Source organism: Thermobia domestica, chromosome 8 (genome assembly GCF_964235325.1).
Source record: "Thermobia domestica chromosome 8, izTheDome1.hap1.1, whole genome shotgun sequence".
NCBI lineage: Eukaryota > Metazoa > Arthropoda > Insecta > Zygentoma > Lepismatidae > Thermobia > Thermobia domestica.
Genome location: NC_137461.1, coordinates 205881797 through 205903998, shown reverse-complemented (window position 1 = coordinate 205903998; position 22202 = coordinate 205881797). Strand labels below are relative to the sequence as shown.

Below are 22202 nucleotides of genomic sequence, written 5' to 3'. Positions count from 1 at the left end.
GAATATCTATTTTTAATGATATAATATTACAGATCATTTTCAGTGTATTTTTAATTAGGAGGTCTTACTAACATGTTATTTTTTTATGGACAGTAATTATATTACTTATTTTATCACTTTTCTTTCACTATTCCAATAAATTTATTTGTAGTTTACAAAACGCTTATTTCTTTCGCCGTGACATAAGACACGTATTTTTGCATTGTTTGAAGCATTGTATCACCGTAAATAAGAAGTACTTTGTGAGAAATTTGGTAGAATTTTGATATGTGTTGTACACGATGGTATCCTTAAATTACAACTTTTGGCCAGGAAGGATATGTCCATTAAAGACAAAATAGGCATATACCATGGAGGTGTGCGATTCTCTGATTGCATGGAATAACTGGAAAAGCTTTGTGCATTGCATTATCTCTTCTGATGAAAACTGTAACTCCTACAACAATTGTAAATGATTAGAAAAGCGGTTAAATCATGATCAACGTCTAGGACCGTTTCCAAACTCACATTTATATCCACAAAAGGTATCATTGCTGGTATGGTGAAATACAGTAGACTTGATTCACTATGTCTTCTTCTGTCGAGGAAAAACAATCCAATTGGATCGATACAATAGTGAACTCCCTGAAATACACCATTAACTTGGCCACAGAATTAACTTGCATCCAGAAATTGTTAACAGACATGGTGTCGTATTGAAAGAAATTACAAGCCCATATGTTGTTCAAAGGACGGTCCAGACTCTGCCTGAGTTATAGTATGGAACTTCCACACACTGTGTTCTCCTTACGTTTGTTCCACGAACTACCATATCTTGCGTCATCTTGATCATATCTTAGCAGAAATTAACTTTACTGATTACCCGGCAGATTTCATCGCATTGTGGGCTCCAGGCTTCGTCATGAAATTTAATTGTTTTCTGGAAGCTGTAACAGAAGAGTAGTTTGACTGCGGGAGGAAGAGCCTTCAGAAATGGCATACTAAGTTGGGCATTTTAATAGCTCTAACACAATTTTATTGGACTATATGCCGATTTTGAATTAATAAGAACTTCAGTACATACTATTGCAGATTTGGTTGTGTGGATAGGATACTTTTCTGAGCTTTGTTTATATAAACCAAACTGTTATTCCTACTATTTACCATTATGATATATATATATATATATATATATATATATATATATATATATATATATATATATATATATATATATATATTGTACCGTATTGACGTTACGAATTTTTTTTCTTTTCTTTTTGTTATTTTTCTTTTGGATGAATGAGAGTTTGCTGGTATGTGGTGGTAGTTAGTAGGTTTTGAGGTAGAAAGGTAGTTATAGATACTAATTCAACATGACGTTTAAAACTGACGATAAATTTTCTATTCATAACTTTCAATACGGTATTTGTAAAATGATCGGGTATTTAAAAAGTTTGTCAACTTTTTATGTGGGGTGAGTGATATGTGTACCGTATTGACGTTACGAATTTTTTTCTTCCTTATTTCTATTGAGAAAAAAAAAGAAAAAAATTCGTAACGTCAATACGGTACAATATATATCATAATGGGGGAATATATATATCTGCTTTCGTAGAAACTTAACTTTGTTAGGTGCGTAGGTTCGGTTCCAGATGGGAGAGTAGAACGGACTACGGTAGTTCAGATTTCACTTTAAACTGTAGATATCGACCTGTATAACCTCGCTGCTGACAAGCGACTAAAATATGAATAAATGAATGAAAGAAAACTGTAACGACACTATTTGAGAATGTTTTACGCTGTTTGAGATAGAGTACAATTTTTCTGTCTAGAATCAAGTAGGATTTTGATTTTATCCTCTTAATTGGCTATTAAATATGGTATTTTCACAATCGTAGTTAGACGTATATAAGTACACATCATCGACTTTGATATCAGTGTGAAATTTTCGACAGCCGTGAGATACTGTCTTTTGCTGTGGTATTTTGGAACTCAGTAAACTAACCATACAAGTTTATAGTATTAATGTTTCTCTTTTATGAATATAGTTTATTTGTATATAGTTTTCTTTTTCCTATTTACTATATTTCTGGCTCAATTGTTCAATGCAACTCTCAAATTAGTTCCTTGAGTCCCTTACTCCTACAGTAAAGGACACCACGAAGGCTGTCGAAACATTTGTAGTGATATAAAAGTTAATGTGAATCACAGTGAAGTAAGGTGCAGTGAGCTTTTAACGTCTGTTTCTTTTTTATCTATATCTATCTATCTATCTATCGCGTCAAGACTTCATTTTGGAACTTCTACGTGCGTTATCCAAAAACACAGGTTTCAGAATCCTAAGGTACTCACGCAACAATTTTTATAGAGGGAATTTGGTTTGTGGCATATAATCTGAAGTACTCACTAACTACCTCTACAAAAATTGTTGTGTATCTTAGGATTCTTAAACATATATTTTTGGATAGCGCACATGTTAGTTCCTAAGTAAATTCTTGACCCGACTATGGTAAGTCCCATAGTTTTGGAGCTATAAACCTTTAAAGTTCATTTTTTCATTTTTTCGGTAGCCTATAACCGCAAAAGGGAGCATGTGTGCACCCAGATTGGTCTATACTTTTTGTCTTATTTTGGCGTCAGGAATTCCAAACGTTGTCGGTTTTGTTTTGAAACACCCTATATATACTTTTTATATAGATATGTTTCTACTTATGTTCAGTGCATAAGGGAATCATGTTCACTTTTTGGCCATTTTGAACATATTTTGTCTTTAGTATTTCTATCTAAAGCTCCTTTCAGAGTATAAAAGATTCATATTCAGACATCGTATTTATCCAGGCAAAAAATGAAAAAAGAAAAAAGAAATTAAATTTTCTAAGTACTTAACCGTAGTATATAAACTTTATGTAACTTTTACTCACAATCTTGACACTTTAACTTGAATCCCTTGTGCTATAAACATGTCATATTTTTGTTTACTAGTACGTACAATTGAAGTGTTCGGCCGAACAACTGGACAACCGCTACCGAGCAAATTGTGCAAGCTGACAATTAAATGAAACGGAAACAAAAACTTCAGCTCAAGTTGCATCCTTCTAAGACGGATTGTGCAAGTGTACATGTGTCCCGTTCTTCTACTGAACTTCGCACAAACAGAAAAGTTCCAATAATATATTGGGTACATAAAAAACTGTATACACACTTTGGACTTTCTGTTGTCCAATAAATTTCCCAATTTACAGCGTTAAATTTCTGAGAAAAGTAAAGCTACAGTCTAATTTGAAAAATAAGTGTACTTTCTGGTCAAACTGAATGTTCCAAGTTGTGGTTAAAAAAAAATGTTTAACATGATGACCTTAGGGGTGTTCGATAATGCTGAAGACCTATCGAACTTCGGGAGTGAAAATTTATCGAGTTGTCATCGGTTACTCTAAACCGTTCGAGTATTTGAAATTATCGAAGTTTCGGGTATTATCGAAATTTCGAGTATATCGAAGTTTCGGGTATTATCGAAATTTCGAGTATTATCGAAGTTTCGGGTATTATCGACATTTCGAGTATTATCGAAGTTTCGGGTATTATCAACATTTCGAGTATTATCGAAGTTTCGGGTATTATCGACATTTTGAGTATTATCAAAGTTTCGGGTATTATCAAAAGTAGTGATGAACAGTTCGGTTCCTTCACCTCTCCAATGATTTCTTCTTGCAGCCAAACTAGTCAAATAACTTTTTTCATCTGATAAGTTATTGCAAAGTTGTATTTGTCGAAATCATATGTAAAATTATTTTTCTGCCTGTTCCGTTATTGGCGCAATCGGCAAAGTGACTATTAGTAGACTAATGTTGTCTTGGATTCCAATTCCATTCGGATGATGCATGTTTTCTTTTCCTCTTTCTCTCTTCTGACAGACTGCTTAAACCTTGTACAGATTTGTGGGGAAAAAACTTTTCCTTCACTACATTGCTAAGGAGAGAAGTTTTAAAATGAACATTCCGCATATATGTAATACATATTATATACTACTATGATAACCTCGAATACATCGTTTCTTTCGAACACTCCGATAATCACAAACTTTTTTAAATATTCAAGCGACTCGACAAATGCGATCATATTGATATATTTCTGTATTTGCTGCTTTCAAACAATTCGAGATTCTCGAACAGTTCGAGTGTCTCGAAGTTGTCTAATGTTTCTTACATTTCGAGTGCCTCGAACACTTCGAGAGTCCAGAACATTTCGGGAGTCTCGATCATTTAGAGAGTCTCGAACATTTCGGGAGTCTCGAAGATTTCGGGAGTCTCGATCATTTCGAGAGTCTCAAACATTTCGGGAGTCTCGAAAGTTCGATAATTCGATAAAATTAAAATTCTTTATCGATGAAACGGTTTTGAAATTTTATCGAATTGTTATCGATTACTCGATTATCGGAACAGCCCTAGATGGCCTTCAGCATCGATACGTTTCTGAGTACGAGTCACGACTGCTTCCGTACTTCACAGCAAAGTGTTCAATGGGATTTCTGCACACACCGTTTGAATCATCCCAATGTGTGTCCAAGTTATGTGATTTACGACAGTACACCTCATCTTTTACTGTGCTCCATAAGAAAAATCAAGCAGCGAAGGTCTGGAGACCGTGCAGAAAACTCGATTGGTCCCCTGTGTCCTATGCACTGGCCTGGTACATTTTGATTCAGTATGTTCCAATAACCCTATGTTAGTGCGGCGAGTGATACCTATAATTATCCTACATTGCACAAATAGCAGGGAAAATGGAGTCAGCAAGCATTGTTAGGTACTCTCCTCAAGTTACAATATCATCAAACGAAAAGGCTCTGTAAGTTCCCTTGGAGACAAACCGTAGTGCACATTTGTCTGAGACAAATTAGCAGCCGTTTCAATAGCAATGTGGGGATTATCTTCAGCCCAATATACACAAATATATTTATTGTCAGTTCCATTAAGTTTGGATTATGCTTCATCGTATCAAATGATGCTATCCATAAATCTCCGTTCACATGTAAAGTCGTCACTTTGTTGTTTTACCAGCCTTGGAATATACACACCTAACTTACCTATCTTCACTATCTATAGCACACTACTAGCACTTACACAGCTCTCACATGACCTTTGCCTTGAAAAGTTTTTTGTAGTAAACACCACAACTGAGGATTCAGCACTTACACCCGTGCGAAGTCGCTCTGATCGGCCTTTCTGTACGTACATCATACAATTCCATGAACCTCGAATTCGTCTTGAAGGTGTAATTGTTTCCCTTGAAGGTGGATCAGTCCTATGTTCACGTATCCACTCTCTCTGAATCTCGGCAACATTCTCGAACTTCCAGCACCACTTAATAAACTGCTACTTAAAAAAAAAAAATTCAAAACACAAACGTCCGTCCGCTGTATAGATGTTAATCTGTTGCCATTAACTGGGTTGCCTGGCTAGATTGGCGATTCTTCTATCACCTATTAAGCAAACAACATTATTTTCTCCACAAATATGACCTTATAGATTGGAAAATAAATTTCCTATGACAGTTCAAAGTGTATATATATATATATATATATATTGATGTACCCGGGTATACATAAAATAATCTTTTACCAACATAGTAGGCTACCCTATTCAAAATCCCCTTCCGTTTCATCCCCTTCATCCATGGTTTCTCGACAATAATTACACAAAACAGAGACGCTGAAAGAAAAATGAACGTTTTTCAACGTAGTAAACAGTCGTATGTATATTTTTATGTAACATTATTTTCCAAATAGTAAAAGACAGATTTTTAAACAAATGTCACAAGTTTTTAAGATAATAAAGTTTCTTTTTTTTAATCGAAGATCATAAACGTAGGTATATCTTCTTAGAAACACAAAATCTTTACAAACAAAAATCAGCAGATACTAAAAAAAAGAATTAAAAAAGAACTGTGTAAAACAGTAAAAATAGGAATGGCTTGATTAAACAGAATTGAAAACATCGAAACAAATACTTCGGACGTGGGAGGAAAAAGCGAAATTGATGTGACAACATTTTTAAGCTTTACGCGAGGAGACAACTTGGGTATTGCGTTGTTGACACGTGCCTAGCTTTTTTAAGTAGGAAGAAAAGCACGGTTCATTCAACAAATCGAGTCTCTAGTGCTATATATCGATTTTGTAGATGAAACAAATACTGAGACGCGATAGAGAAAGCCTAAATCTTGATATTCTACTGAAAATTCAAGTTTTGCTCAAGTTGGTGTTTGTCTTATTGTCGGCCGAACCCCTCAATCGAGTAAAATTTTGTATTATTAGTTAGCTTACTTACTGAAATACCTTCGTATTATTTTCTGAAGTTGTTGTGGACATAATTGTGTTAATCAAATTTGTAAAAACCTTTTTGATCTTTCTTTCAGCTAACGTGTCTTCTTTTAACGTTTTGGAAACAGAGTTAATCCAGAGGAATGGTGACACATACCTTAATGTAACTAAGATAGATATTAATGTCAAGTTGGGGCATATGTATTTACGTTTGGAAAACTTATTCGATGGGAATGAAGTTTTAGGTAAGAATTTTAATTCATTTGTTATTTACTTAAATATCACAAGAACTAGGCTGCATCTTTGAGACCTTAAGCACTTTTGGGAAAATTAGAAAATTTATCAAGTTAAAGGTTGGTATACCAAAATTATATTTTCTATAATTATGAAGATTCTACTTTATGGTGCTAATTACTTAAACATTTTTTTGCAAAAAGGTGGAAATACATATTTACATGAACTACAGAATCTTACTCATTTTTGCTTTAAAATTATTCATGAGGAAGAGATTGCAATTCAAAATATACTAATTTCAAAAAGAGTAGGTGTTACAACAAATCCAACGAAGAATTAAATCAATTCTGAAGCTCAAGTACATCTGAAGGAAGCGCGACATTTGCGACGTCTGCAGTATCGACATTTGTGATACTGGGACATTTGCGGTACTGTTCGAAATATCTTATTCGCCAAGCTGAGGGAGAGAATATTTTCGGATATTCAGCTAGAGGAGAGGTAGACAGTATAAATTGTTAATCAAATATCAGGCCTTATCAACTATAAGAAGTCAGGATTAGCCTTTAATGCATTTTTAATTTACTTTAATATTTTACAATAGAGTTCTATCAGTACATTAGAGGTAATCAGTGAAAATTTTCAAACAAAATACAATATATGAAAGTTAAATTCAGTAGACTCCAGTATACATAGCTAATAATGAATACAATACAATAATCACAATAAAAATAATAATACAGCGAGTTCTTTATAAGGAAAAAAAATCTTCAGTAATAGAAATAGCTAGCAATGAGCACGAAGCATATCTACCGACTCTTCAGTCTATCGTACAAATACAAAATAATAGATACAACATAATAGATATAATAATAGATACAAAACACTACAAGTACAATAATCAAAACAATAAGTAACAGACAATATAAACAAAATAAGCAAAAACTATAAACAATAAAATACTTCAATTTTTAAATATGACATTTTTTTCAAGAATTCCTTAAGATCTGTTGAAATTACATATTCAATTAATGAGTTCTCTATTCTTTCGTCCAATTTTATGTGGTGGCATCTCTAATGTTTCAAGTTTAAAGTTCTTTCATATAGGTAGTCGTTATTCAGTCTCAATATGAATTGAATCTATGGTTCCAACCCTTAAAAACATTATTCGTCCGTTGCTATTCATGCGAACAATTCCATGGAGATGTCAATCACGACATTGCTCAACCACTGTTGTAGAAAAAATATAAAAATTTATTTCGTGATGTGGTGGATCTTCATAATATAAAGCCACCTAGCATCCAAATTGCAGACAAGGAGGACTGCTAGAGCAGAACACATTTTTACGCAGAACGTCGCTTCTGGAACCAGTGTTGCCAATTGTCGCTAAATCTAGGGGATTCGACTTCCCGGATAGCGACAAAAAATAATAATAATATTTTTTTTGATTAGCGACTTGTTTGGTGATTTTTTGACAATTTGGCGACTTACTTAGAAATCTAGCGACTTTTGTGCTGCGAATAACTTGTCCTATAATCAAGTACCATTAGCTAGAACCAGTTCAGATATATGTTTATTTTCCTTTTGCTTATTTGAATCAGCACAAGTTGACGAGCTGGGAAAGTACAGTACATAGCATTTATCTTCATATTCCTGCTTTGATTGCTGTTATCTCTTGCTCTCTAACGGCGACGAACTCCAACCTGTAATGTCCTTTTGTTTGCAGAGCTTCCATTTAGAGGCACAAATAATACGTTATCGATAGCAAGCTGATTATGTGTAGAAGCATGAGTAATAGTGAAATGGATGTAAGATTTTTCTTTATAAACTTTTACTTTTGTTCGTTTTTCTACACTAATTTTCGATTTCTTTGAAGCGAAATTGATCATAACGTAAAAAATCTATATTGTAATAGGGCCTAAAAGTGAAATTATTGTTTGTTACATACGTTTCGTGTACATTTTTTTAAAGCGTAGATAGTATTATGGCTTGAATTATGAACGAGTATGATAGTGTTATGAATATATATATATATATATATATATATATATATATATATATATATATATATATATATATATATATATATGCAGGATGTTAATGAACTATACCGACAAACTGTAAGAGGTGATTCCTCACATCAAAATAAGAGAAAAAGTTCATATGGACCTGTGGGGAAAAGTGCATAGTTTCAGAGCAACGGCTGTAAAAAATCGCAAGAAAGTGAAATTTAAAGAGGCTCTATTTCGAATTCGAGAAACTGTAGATGGTGGTCCTTATCAGTGTAAAGGAAGCCACGCATACACAATCCAAAAATGCATATCTCATGAATGTTCAATGTGTCGGAAGTGTTAAGGATCGTCAGGAGCACAGTCTCTCGAACTCGGGAAAACGTATGCTGCGATGTTTCCCTTCACGCTTATAAGTGAAGAAAATGTGAAATATACCATGACGAAATACATCACAATATTCCGATAATACTAGCACAAACTATTCCTAACACACACACACACACAACATGGAGCTGCTGGTTCCTAACATTTCCGACTTCCCTCCGAAGCATTGGGTATCCATTGGTATTAAGACTTACCTCCTGGCTACTTTGGACACTCCTTGAAATCAGAGTATATCTGAAAACTGTATTTAGACCGGGGGGCGCGGTGGCTCTGTGGTACAGTTGAGCTCGTCGTCTCGAGCTGTTCACATCGTGAGTAGTGTTGGTCCCATTAGAGTGCCTGATATCGCTACTCATACGTTAGTTGAAAAGACTCGTGCTTTTTCCACAAGTTTGTGCTTTAGTGTGCTCGGTGAATTCTCACCCTGTGTGTACAGTGTTTTGCAGTGTAATAGCTTGTAGTAGTATGGAATATAAGAAGGACTTACAATTTCAATTAATATTTGACCGAAGATATAGAAATGTAAAACCTAATGCTAGTCAAGTATATCAGTGGTTGGAAAATAAGTTTCCTCGTATCTTCGACAACATTTGTGCGCTCCAGTTACATGCGGAATCATATAGCATATATATTAAGTTTAAAGATTTACAAGCCTATGAACATTTCGCAGCAACAGCTCCTTCGTCTGTAGAATTCACGCATGTGTCTGGGGAAACAAGCACAGTAAGGATAGTCCCCGCTGATGACCCCATTCGGTTGGTGCGTATATATGACTTTCCTCTTGAATTACCGTTATCATTCCTAGAAGATCATTTCAAAAGTTATGGTAAAGTGCGCAAAGTGGAACCACAATTATGGAGTGCCCCTTTTCCCCCTGGCATAGACAGTGGCGTACGTATTGTTCATATGGAAATACATAAGCATATACCATCCCGTATCATAGTGCACGGTTGTAAGGTGAGTGTGTCTTATGAAGGGCAGCCTATTACTTGTTTCAGATGTCAGAGCAATTTTCATACGATAGCCACGTGCCATTTGAAGAACGCAAAACCAACTACGGCCGCCCCTGAACAGACGTCTTTACACATGACGGAGATTGGCAAAGTGCATCGCTCTTTTCCCTCTTCTGGCCCGCCCTCGCTCTCTGTCCCTGCCCCCCGGGCCCCTGCTCAGAGTTCCTCAGGCTTGCCTTCATTGACTGATACCACCGAGTTTCCAGTGTTAGTACGAACCCCCGAAGTGAATTCATCTCTAACAAATAATGTTCTAGTTATGGAAGATTCTGAAGTGAAACTGCGACCCCCGCCTTTACAGAATACGCCTGTGGATGTCATGGAACTTGACTCGACTCGTCCGTCGGAGCAGGAAGTGTTAACAGTTCAGTCTGGTTCTTCGTCTGAAGTGCAAGACAATAATGTCCCGTCTTCAGCTGAACATACTGTTACTTCTGTGCAAGCTGATTTTTCTTCACAACAAAAAAGAAGGAAAGTTACTCGAACGTCTACACGAAAGAAGGAACAGTGTGCCCTTGATGTTACACGAGGGATAGACCAAGCTGAGCCACGCGAATTACGATCACAACATCGGGCAATATCTGACTCAGAATTGCCCTGAGGCGTGGTGTGTTTACTCTTCGCTATTGACCTTCACACCTGCTTTCCAGGGCTTCGTCCGCATTGTCTGTTATGAGGTATATGGCAGTGTTAGTTTTTGTGTTCGTACAAAAAAGTTCACTCGGTTTGTTTTCTATTCGTCTCAAAATGCGTCACTTTACTAGTGTTCATGGGAAAGAATTCCTTTCACCTTTGTAAGTACTTTTTTCTTTTTGTTAAAGTTTTCTTTTTGAGTGCTTTTATAATGTTACCAGTAAATTCATTTAAGTTAATATCACTCAATATTCATAGAATCAGTTCCGATCATAATAAGGCCCTTCTAAAACAGTTCATCGAAAGCCGCCGACCAGACGTGTGTTTTCTACAAGAAATAAGTTCTCTGCTTACATCTTTGGATTTTCTTACCAATTATCAAGTTATTATTAACCGCGACCAAGAGACTGGGGTTGCGATTTTGGTGCGAAAGGGTCTGAGTTATGATCGTGTTGTGTTAGCCCCCGAAGGAAGGGCTATACGTTGTTATATTCAGAACATTTGTTTTATAGCATTATATGGTCCTTCTGGCTTTACACGTACAAAAGAGAGGAACGAGTTTTATGCAACTACCATTCCTTCTTTACTTCCTCCGGGAATTCCTCATTGTATAATTGCCGGAGATTTCAATGCAATTGTAGATCCCCGAGATTCTCTGACGCCTACCACGCCTTGTCCTACTTTGTCAGAGCTTATTCGTGTCCTAAAGTTAAAAGACGCTTTAGTTGTGTCAAACTCTAAGCATGTATTCACCCACTGCACTACTACGACGAAGAGTAGAATCGACCGCGCTTACATTTCAGAGAGTTTATGCACTGCGGTGATACAACAAAATACAATTCCTGTGGCGCTGTCCGATCATGCCTCGATTGAAGTAGCCTTTAAAATGCCTTTCTTGCTACCACCGGCCCGGGGCCCTTCCTATTGGAAGATTAATAATGACATCATGTCTCGCCCGCAGGTTGTAGAGGAATTCTCGCGTCGCTTACCTTATTGGTGCAGCATGCAGCGGTACTACCCCTCTGTTATTTCTTGGTGGAATTTATATTGTAAACCTAAATTACGCAGTTTTTTTCAATGGCAAGGGCGGGTCGCGAGGGAAGACGACCACCATTTACATGAATTTTTATATCAAGCTCTCTGTGAATTTTGGAATGCTCCGCCTTCTCTGGAGAACCTGGCTTGTATTAACGGTATCAAACACCGATTGAAAACTATTTACTCCCACACGTCGATTAGTGCGTATTTGTCGGAAGACTTTTATCATCGCTTTCCGGAGGAGACTATAACTATTTATCATGTTGATAGGATTTTGCGACAACGGCGTTCCACCGCCATTCATTCTCTCATTCTGGGAGATGGCACTACTACTACTAATTGTTCGCAGATTTTACAAGAGTTCACGCGCTACTATACAGACTTTGCACGTGCGCGTCCCATAGACTACTCATATGCCCCGGAGTTTTTGTCCACGTTATCTCACCATCTCACGGATGACGAGTGTCAGACATTGATCAATCCCATTAGTGCGGAGGAAATTTTCGCAGTCCTCAGGCGGGCAAAGGGCAGTAGTGCCCCCGGAGAAGACGGATTAAATATCCAGTTTTATAAACAGTATTGGTCTCACCTCAGTCCCTCTATTACCGCTTTATTCAATGTTTGGTTACAAGGCGAAGCAGTGGGTCGTAATACCGCTATCTTAGTCCTCATTCCGAAATCCCGCACAGCGCATTATGTTCAGGACTATCGACCTATTTCTTTATTGCCCGTCGATCTTAAGTTGTTCACTAAAGTGCTTACAGCCAGACTTCGACCAATCATCCGTCACTACATTAGTCCTTATCAGGCAGCACTCCATGGTACGCATAACCTGTCATATACTCTTCGTTCTTTGCGCGATATTTTTGCTTATTTTCATTTTCGGCAGGTGCCTGCGGGTGCATTAGCTGTAGATTTAGAAAAAGCGTACGACAGTTTGGATCACAGTTTTTTGTTGCAGGTGCTGGAAGCCTGGAGGTTTCCTTTAGCCTTCCGCACAGTCATTAACAATTTATATACCACGGCCAATTTCCGTATACAGATTAACGGACACCTGTCCCCTCTTATTCCGCTGAAACGTGGATTAAGGCAAGGATGTTCTTTGTCAACGATACTTTTTGCACTTGCATTAGATCCTTTACTTCGACAGTTGGCCACCCTGCACCCCCCTGGACCCTCCCGTTTTTTGAGTCAAAATATATTCGGGTATGCGGATGACGTCACCATCACCGGAGTGGATCCTGTTCTTATGGCGCGGGTTTTTGCAGTGTTGCAACGTTTTGCACTTTGTTCCGGATTACAGTATAATGTACAGAAAACTAACCTATTACAGTTCAATGGTTTCCATTTACCTGCTAACGAGCCCGGGGTGCCGTGTGTACCTCACGTCACTTCCTTGAAGATCTTAGGTATCCCGTTTACGTCACAACCTACTCCCCTTTTCGAGGAGATTTGGTCCCCGTTGTTGTTACAAATTCGGCAGCTTTTGTTTTCACAGCGTTTCCGTCGCCTTCATTTAATTCATCGTATTCACTTTATCAATATTTACATTGCACCCAAGCTGTGGTACCGGGCTCGAATTTTCCCCTTACCGGAATTGTTCGCTAAGCGGTTTGACTCCTTATTCCTATGGAATATATGGCGTGGCTTCTATTTTCGTATTCCACGTGCAGGACTCTATCTTCCCCGTTCACAGGGAGGGTTGGGTCTAGTACATCTCAGATTGAAATGTCAAACTCTGTTTATGCTCGATTTCTACGCGGCAGTTGCTATTAACGAATCCTTCACACAGCAATGGATACGATGTTTTTGGCCTAGTTATGAATACCCTGTGAGCCCCCCGTTCATTAACTTTGCTGATTGTTGTCCGACGTACATTACTTCACTAATACGTTATTGGACATACAGTGGTGTGGTTCTCTGCCCTACAGGATACAATTCTCGCACTTTGTATAACTTTCTTCTCTCGTTGCCTAACGATCAGATTATTCTCCGAATTCCTCACCGATATCCTCAGACTACGTGGTCACAGGTATGGGCTAATATCTTTGCCCCGGTATTACCTTCATACCTACAGGTTGAATGGTTTCAAGTGGTGCATCAGTTGGTGCCTACGCGCTCTCGTTTATTTGAGCTGAAACGTGTTCCTGACCCACTGTGTTCTCGATGCGCCAAAGAAGATACTCTATCCCACCGGTACGATCAGTGTGTGGGTGCTCCAGCTATCTGGAACTGTCTCACGTCCTTCTTAGGACGAATTTGTCGTCGACCTCCACACCAGTTCACAGTATCCTATGTTTTGTTTCCGGATTTTCGTTATTTTCCACAGACCAAACACCACGCTGTGCTTTTTATACTGGCTTGTACAATTGTGTATATCCATCGCCATGTGCCTTTGCTGGATGCTCGCACCTACTTGGATTTTTTAAAACGCACTCGCCGAAAGCTCTTTTCCCCCGAGTTGGACAGGCAGTATTTTAGTAGGTTTTTAGAAGTGGTGTTGCAGTAATCTCCTTCCTTCTCGTTTAAAAAAAAAAAAAAAAAAAAAAAAAAAGCTACAACTCAGAATGTAGGTTTATCTTTTCGTTTCTTTTTTTTGTCGTGGTTATTGTTATACTTACATTTTCCTTTTCTTGTATGTAAGACATATTGTATTGTAGTACCCTAGGAGTCAGTCTGGTTCTTGTACACTTTTTGTATAAAGACAAGCATATGAACAATAAAACTAGTGGTAGAGCGTTCACCTCTGGTGCGTGGGGTCCCGGGTTCGATCCCAGCCCCCGCCAAGTGAACTTTGTGGTGGACAAACACCGTGCTCGTGGGTTTTCTCGGGGTTCTCCCGTTTCCTCCCACTTTCTTCATTTCACTCATCTCTCATCATCACCGTCTCCTTTAGCACAACCGTGGGACGTAAAACTCAAAGATTTCATTTTTCTTTCTTTCTTTTTTTTTTTTTTTTGTATTTAGACCATATCTGAGAATTACACCCTGTAGAGAATACCTTGTACATCTATTGAAAATTGATTAAATATGCACTTTTGGATCGTGTATGCGTTGCTTTCTTTACGCTGATAAGAACCACCATCCATAGTTTCTGGAATTTGAAATAGAATTTGTTGAAATTTAGCTTTTTCGCGATTTTGAACAGCCCTAGTTCTGGAACTATTCCCTTTTCGCCATAGGTCCATATGAACTTTTTCTCTTATTTTGATGTGAGAAATCACCTCTTACAGTTTGTCGGTATAGTTCAATAACAGCCTATATATATATATATATATATATATATATATATATATATATCTATATATATATATATATATAGAGAGAGAGAGAGAGAGAGAAAGACGAAATTCCACGAATAACTTTTTGGCAACTTTTCACCCAAAATGGGAGTCATTTCATCTCCCATTTAGCGACTTTTTGTTTCAACTTCCTGGAACTGATTTGTGGGCGTCCTGAATCTCCCTTCATAAATAGTGATTAAAACTTAAATTACACCCACTAATATTTGTTTCAGGGAACAGTGTTCTTAGATGTGTTATTGTGGCTTGCATGGAATCCAATTTGATTACTTTCGAATTCTAACTTGATTACTTCCGGATAATATTAGCCTCCCAAACTGAAAAAAAAAAAGATAAATCTTACTATCCCTTGATGGTAATAGGCCGAATATCAAAGGAACAATGTTTCCTCCATGCTACTTCTATTGTACATAATTAGAACGTACATAATTAAGTAAACTTACGACTCATGTTCTGTTCTGTTCATTTAAATGTTGTGTTCATTACTTTTAATAATGACACAGGTAGCACGTATTTACAACCTTAGCACTAGCATCTCACTTTTACATTAGGTAGTAAGTTTTATGTAACTATTACTTTGTGTACTAATCTGGAAGAAAATGATTCTTTTTCCTTTCACCGTTGAAATATCTGTGACCTCTAAAAGTGTCATAATGCAAACACTGTAACCCTAACTATGTTCTTAGTTGATTCCTATTGTTTCTTTCTTTTTCTATTTCTTTTCTTTTCTTTCTTTTTTTCTTTCTTTTTCTTTTTTTTTTTTGAATAGTTTCATGTGTAAAGTTCACAAAGTTATCCACTTCATAAAGTTTACTTCACCCTCTATTAATATTGTGTAATATTTGCAACATCTGATTTATTAATGTTGTCAATGCTCTATAATATTAGAGTAAACTGTGGTGTAGTACACAGAAGATACCTTCGAGTTTGGTGGCATACATTGTATACTGTGTACCCTGTCTAAGAAAGAGTTTTCAACAGTATCGCAAATGAGAAAGAAAAACTGGTTTTGTCGTTGTACCGCAAATGTCCAGTACAGTAAATGTCCCAATATGACATCTGACAATGAACATGTGGAGAAACAGTGGCGTGCGGAAGGGGGGTTTCGGGGTTTTAGCCTCCCCCTTGAGCAAGATATTATGCAAAAATAAACATTTACCATATTAAAACATGTATACAAGCACCTGAATAATATATACTTCCAAACTTGAAACTTCTCTGTTAACGAACTCCTACGTGCATCACTGTAGGGGCAGATATGAATATTTGCTGGGGAGTTGTTTTAAGGCTATTATATGTCTCGATTTAGTCAGGACACAATGTTTTCTCTTATCCCAACAATTTTTACTGTATTCGGGATACGAAAATTTCTCTATTTTCTTCTTCAATAGCAAGAAAGAAGAGAAAGAAAAATCTAAATGTAAAAATAATTGCCAAATTATATAGCATGTAATTATATCATTGCGAATATGGAAATATTCTATTTTTTTTTAAAAAAAAAATATTTCGTCAAGTTTTAAATTAATTTCGTAAGAAATAGCTACAATCAACCTCACGAATCCACCATTAGTGAATTAGTACCTTAAAGGTAAAATCAAATGTTTTGCAATATGATAAATCGAGTATATTGATGACCAGAGATTTATCAGGTGTGATAAATGGTGATTTTGTTTTCCAACCCCTCAGGTACGTTCCCAGATCCGACGTGATGCACTGAAAGATAAAAGAGGAATGAAATAGATGAGATAAATAAATCTCGTTAAGACAGTTTTAAAAATATATATATATTTTTGATTTTTGAACATTATCAAATTACTCTATTCGAAGTAGTGTGAAAAGTAAACAGGAAGCGAGAAATTTCTAAAATACTCATTCTGTACATTTTCGAACTCATTTTCCACTAGAATTCCGCTTGTAAAAGCAGATTTTCTTCCAGAATGTTTCAGAATTAACATTTTCGGTATGAAAAGATCAGAAACATTTAATCCTGTTGAAACAACACTGCTTTTGAGGAAAGATTTTTGCGAAGTCACTCTTATAGTTGCTCGAAAGTAATAGTGCTCAGATCTGGTATCCTTACACTGTACAGTTCCACATAGATACGCATGAAAATACAATCTAATTATTGGACGCAAGATTATACACATTACATATTCTTCTTGTAATATCAGAGAACTAAGCAAAAGTCATCATTGTTTTTGGTAAATAAGGCTTACAAATATACAATCTAGTTCTCAAAATCTTGGCTATCCACCTTGCTTTAGAAGGCCAAAATCTGGCAACTGTACATAGAATAGTAAAATACTTTGGCTCTAAGTAAAGGTCTTAATTTGCCGAAGAAAATCGCAATTTGTTTGATTTAATTCCAAATGTGTGTTAGAGTATAAAACGTCTTAGGCGGTTTTGTTTATATTTTAGTTACTAAACAACAGTGTGATATAAGTGATTTTAGATGAAAAAATCGCAAGGAGAACTTTATTCTTGAGAGTTTCGGACGATTTTGTTCATATTTCATAAATGCATTTTTAAATAAGACTTTGATATAAGTTATTTCTCATAAAAAAATCTACAAAGGGTACTTTACTCTTGGGGGTGAGTTTTGCTAGAAATTTTCCAAAAAATGCCTATTGTAGTATTGTTTATGTATAATTGAAGAATAACTTAAGAAATAGCAGTGAGAATATTTAGTACGATTTTACCTAAAGAGAATCTTTAGTATTTTACCTGTTTGCAAGAGAAGAAATTATGAAATTCTCTTCAGAATTATGATACTAATATAACTGAACATGTGAAAGTGAATTATCTCGTTTAGTTATTTCCTGCTAATCTGTTGAACAAATTATTATACGGTGGTGGATTGGAATTTTCGTGGCCTGGCCTATGAAGTTAGAAAATATTTGGATAAGTTAGGTTTTATTTTTCCACCTAATCCCCTCGACCGTGATATATTTACGCCATCTCTCCGACAATGCTTCTATACCACTCTTAAAAATAATTAATTGAGCATTGCAAAATGTTCCAGTGCAGCACTTTTCACCTCTGCATCCAAGAAAATCACTGATCCCCTCAAAACTTTTCAAGGTTCTAAACAAGTGAAAATCCGATGAGCCAGATCAAGGGAATAGGATGGATGCGGCAACAGTTCGAACGCACAGGAATGAATTTCCGCCACGAATACAAGGGATGTGTGAATGCGCGCATTGTCCTGGTGAAACAACACCTTTGTTTGCAGCACTCCTGGCCTTTTAATTCTGATTTCCTCACGTAAACGCCGCAGAAAGGTGCAGTAGTATTCAGAATTGACAGTGTTCCATTTTCCAAGAAATCAGTCAGGATAATGCCCCCCCCAAAAAAAAAAAATGGTTCCATAATTTAGTTTGCCAACGAAACTTGTTTTCGCTTTCTTTGGGATGGAGATCCAGGTCGTTTCCATTGCTTTGATTGTTATTTAGATTCCGGCATATGATGGTGTACTCATGTCTTATCCATAGTCACAAATCTGCCAATAAATTCCTCCGGATCACTTTCAAACAGTTCTAAATAATTATGGGAAAAGATAAGTCGATTGCATTTGTGTTCAACTGAAAGTAACTTGGGTACCCATCTTCGGACATCTTCGTATACGATAATGTTTTGTGCTCGCTCATAGGAAATATTCGCTGTCTCAGTTATCTCTCGGATTTTGATTCTGGGGTCACTCAAAATCAGATCACAAATTTTATTGATATTTTCCGTAGTGATCGAAGTTGAAGGTCTGCCACTGCGGGGTCATCTTCAATGCTGTTTCTGCCACTCTTAAATTCAACTACCCACGTTTCATTATGGAATACGAGGGTGCGGAGTCTCCTAATGTCTCTACATGTCCATATGAATTTCCTGTGTGTAAGGTCTTTTTATGCAGGTACTTAATGACAGCTCAATACTCGATCTTCTCCATGTCACAAATTTCCGTTACTTCTGCCGACACATAAACTCCTCACCTGAAACAATAGAGAAATTAAATTTTACACAGTTACTCAGCTATCGTATACGAACAAAATAATTGCTTCCTTCGTAGTCAGACCACGAACTTTCCAATCCACCCTCGTCTTAAACTTCTCTGTGGTATTTAGTTGTAAGTCTAAGTGCTATTATTTCAATGCACGAAACCTATTTATTTGTACTTGTAAAAGAAGCGAGGGTCTTAATTCTTAAGGATAAAAAACTGATCCATTCAATTCCTTCTGAAGATGTTCATAGTTTAGACAGCTCATGTAGTGTGTGTTGTAGCTTGTTGTAAACATTTTGCTGATCCTTTAGTTATTCTGATTTAAATGTATCATTAATTGTAAAGTGGTTTGAAATAGACGGTCTTTGATAAATAAGACGGTGGCTCGTAAATTGTAACTTAGAAAAAGAAATCAAGCATTGGAGAGGCTGCAGTTATCAATTTTGATTGATCATGTATCTTATTTTGTTTTCTTTTTCGTATGTGTTAGGAAATGCTATCAACGATTACTTCAATGAACATTTTGAAGATTTAGCCCCAGATCTTATTCCAGTTGTTGAAGATGCGCTGGAAATCATATTCCACGGTATGGCGACCAGAGTATTGGAGAAGTTTCCATTCAGAGTACTTTTTCCCGAAGACTGAACTTACCCCAGTAGAAAGTAATGATTTTGGGTGTTACGATGAATACAGATTCTGTGATATAAATATAATACTAAATGCTCGAACTGGGCTAATATATAGAAATGTTTTACAACCTGTTTTGCTTCTAACGCTAAATTTTTGCCGTATGCTGTTAGCAGTACCTCAGTAAACGGTACAACACTCTTCAGTTGGAAGAGTAAACATGCGTATGATATATAGTAGAGTAGTTTGCGTGGCAAAGAATTAGCTATAATGTATTTCGTTAGAAATACAATGCATCTGAGATCATTGTTAGGAGATCCATCGAAAGCATTGATTCCTCTATCTAAATTATTATTTAATAATGCTCAATTCTTTTATCATTTGAAGTAGTGGCTTTCTTAAATGAATACAATATTTCATATAACATGCACAAGATACAGTAAAACATCGTTAATCTAGACCCCGATAAACCGGTCTTCACTTTCTGGACAGGAAAAAAAAAAAAAAAAAGAAAAAACACAGAATGAAAAGGTATGTGACTAGAAGTAAATACTCACATTCGTCACATAAATCTTTGATTCTTAAGAATACTTTATTGTATTTGCTCAATTTTGTGGATACTATTGAAGTGCTAAATAGATTAATGTGAATATATATTATTCAACCCAAGCGGCAATTCTTTGATTTCACTGAGATTGCAACATCACAAAACTTTGTATGGTTACTGGCGTACAGCATACCAGTGTACGTACTACATTATGAGCACTGTATTGCTGCACAATTTACTGTAATCGTATATTTAGGCCCATGTCCTTTAAATTCACCATAATAAACGTGATTTGCTACTATAAACAGAATTTTAATGTAGTTTTTTTAACAGTTTTTTTTTTTGTTTTTAAAGATGTTCCGGGTTTTCGTTTATCCGGCCAACCTATCCCTCCAAATTAGTTAGATTAACGACGTTTTACTGTATAATATATTAAACATCTTTTTTAGATATAGATTAGAGAAAACGTAGAATGATACATGAAATATTTAAACACCTGAATGTGTTACTCTACAGATTAACAGAGTGTTTTCTTTCGACAGTAATCTACTCTGTGACCATACTATCAAATTTAGACACATTGAACTGAAATATATGTCTATATTGTATTGTTCTTAAGGAATAACTTCTGTTGAAGGAATAACTTCTGTTGTGCTTATTTCTTCAACTATATGTTAAGTAAGTTTGTTTTTAATTAAAGGTTTTCTTTGTCTTGTGAGAGTACAAAACCAAAACAATTAAAATATATATCATATGATGATTTTGTGTGAGAATTTAATAAATGCTAATTAGACTGCTACTTGTAATACGTATATGTATAAAATGCATTTGAATAAAAATATTTTATACATTTTTTATTTTGAATTAATTTTTAAAATACGGTATCCTGTAAGTTCTCGTAGGAACTATTCTCCGATTAGAGATGGCTACCAAAATAATTAAAACGCTTGCGTCATTGGCCGGAAACATCTTGATTACAGGACGCAAATAATGACCTAAAATATCGACATTATCGCCTGGCAGTAATGTGTCACCTGAACGTAATCAACAGAATAGAATTAGAAGAAAATTGCGGGCCCCAGCATCACAGAGCTGCCACGATGTTTGAAGGTAGAGAAGGAGTATAAGTTGTGTGTATTTCCAATCAGTGGAAAACTATTTTGCATGTCCTTGGCAATTGCAACGAGACCGCAGACGTACTGTGATTGTCGCAATAGGCTGTTTCTGTTCCTGATTCAGTTCTTCTGTCACTTTTATTACATTCGTTCTACGGTGACAACCATCTTCAGTGCTTGCCGTTTCCTGTCCTTGAGGCTTCTCTTCTGTTCACTAATACTCTTCGTTTATGTTATTTTGCAGTGTGTTCTGTAAGCGACATTACTTTGTTCCATGTGACACATTTAACTCACTGGCCACCTTGAATACGTGTGTACACTTAACCCTTAATAGGGCGCATAAGGAAAAGTTACGTAATAGGGCGCGTGGCGTACAAAGTACCACATACACACATTTGGTCCCTGAAGACATATTTACTGTAATTTTCCAGTCCTAAGTTGTTTTTTAAACTATTTATATGTTAAAAATTTCAAATTTGACATTTTTTTAAACAAAATTTATTTAAACTTATCATTTTAAGCAGTTACAGGTAAAAAAAAAAAACTAAAAGTTAGGAAAACTTGACTTTATTACAAGAAATGAATATAAAAAAAATGGAACGTTTGACCGACATTGTGGAACGAAAGTACTCAATTCCTAGTCCATCGTTTGCCCATAGATCTTCCATACGTGTATGTGAGGACTGCAGCACACCGGCAAGAAATAACAAACCCATAACAGCATTCATTTCTAATCGGTCAGTCTCTTTAGCGTCCCTTTCACGTCCATAGTTTGCTCTATTTGTCCGTATCCAAACATTGGTATACTCAACAATTTCGTCAATGAGCGAATCTGGGAAAAGTAGCTTCCAAGTTTCGTATGAGGTTTTCGTTGCCAAAGCTTCACTTTTTGGTGTAGGAAGACGCGCTCCTATTCTTTTCGCTCGAATAATATTTTGTCTTCGCACTCTTCCACGTAAATTAGCATCGTTCATGTGAGCATTCCATTCAGTTTCCTTGTCTTTTCCAATTAACACA

At 36.3% G+C, this 22202-nt stretch overlaps 1 protein-coding gene across 2 annotated transcripts in view; it reads left to right on the top strand.

Annotated features, from left to right (window-relative positions):
* LOC145693419 (protein takeout-like) overlaps positions 1-20934 on the top strand; it is an 87476-nt gene extending 66542 nt beyond the window's left edge. For both annotated transcript variants that reach the window (XM_081769390.1, XM_081769389.1), the window contains 2 exons: positions 6391-6540; positions 19387-20934. In XM_081769390.1, coding sequence (XP_081625516.1) covers positions 6391-6540; positions 19387-19541 — 305 coding nt within the window. In that variant the 3' untranslated portion in view covers positions 19542-20934. The remainder of the gene's footprint in view (positions 1-6390; positions 6541-19386) is intronic.
* The last annotated feature ends 1268 nt before the right edge of the window (positions 20935-22202 follow it).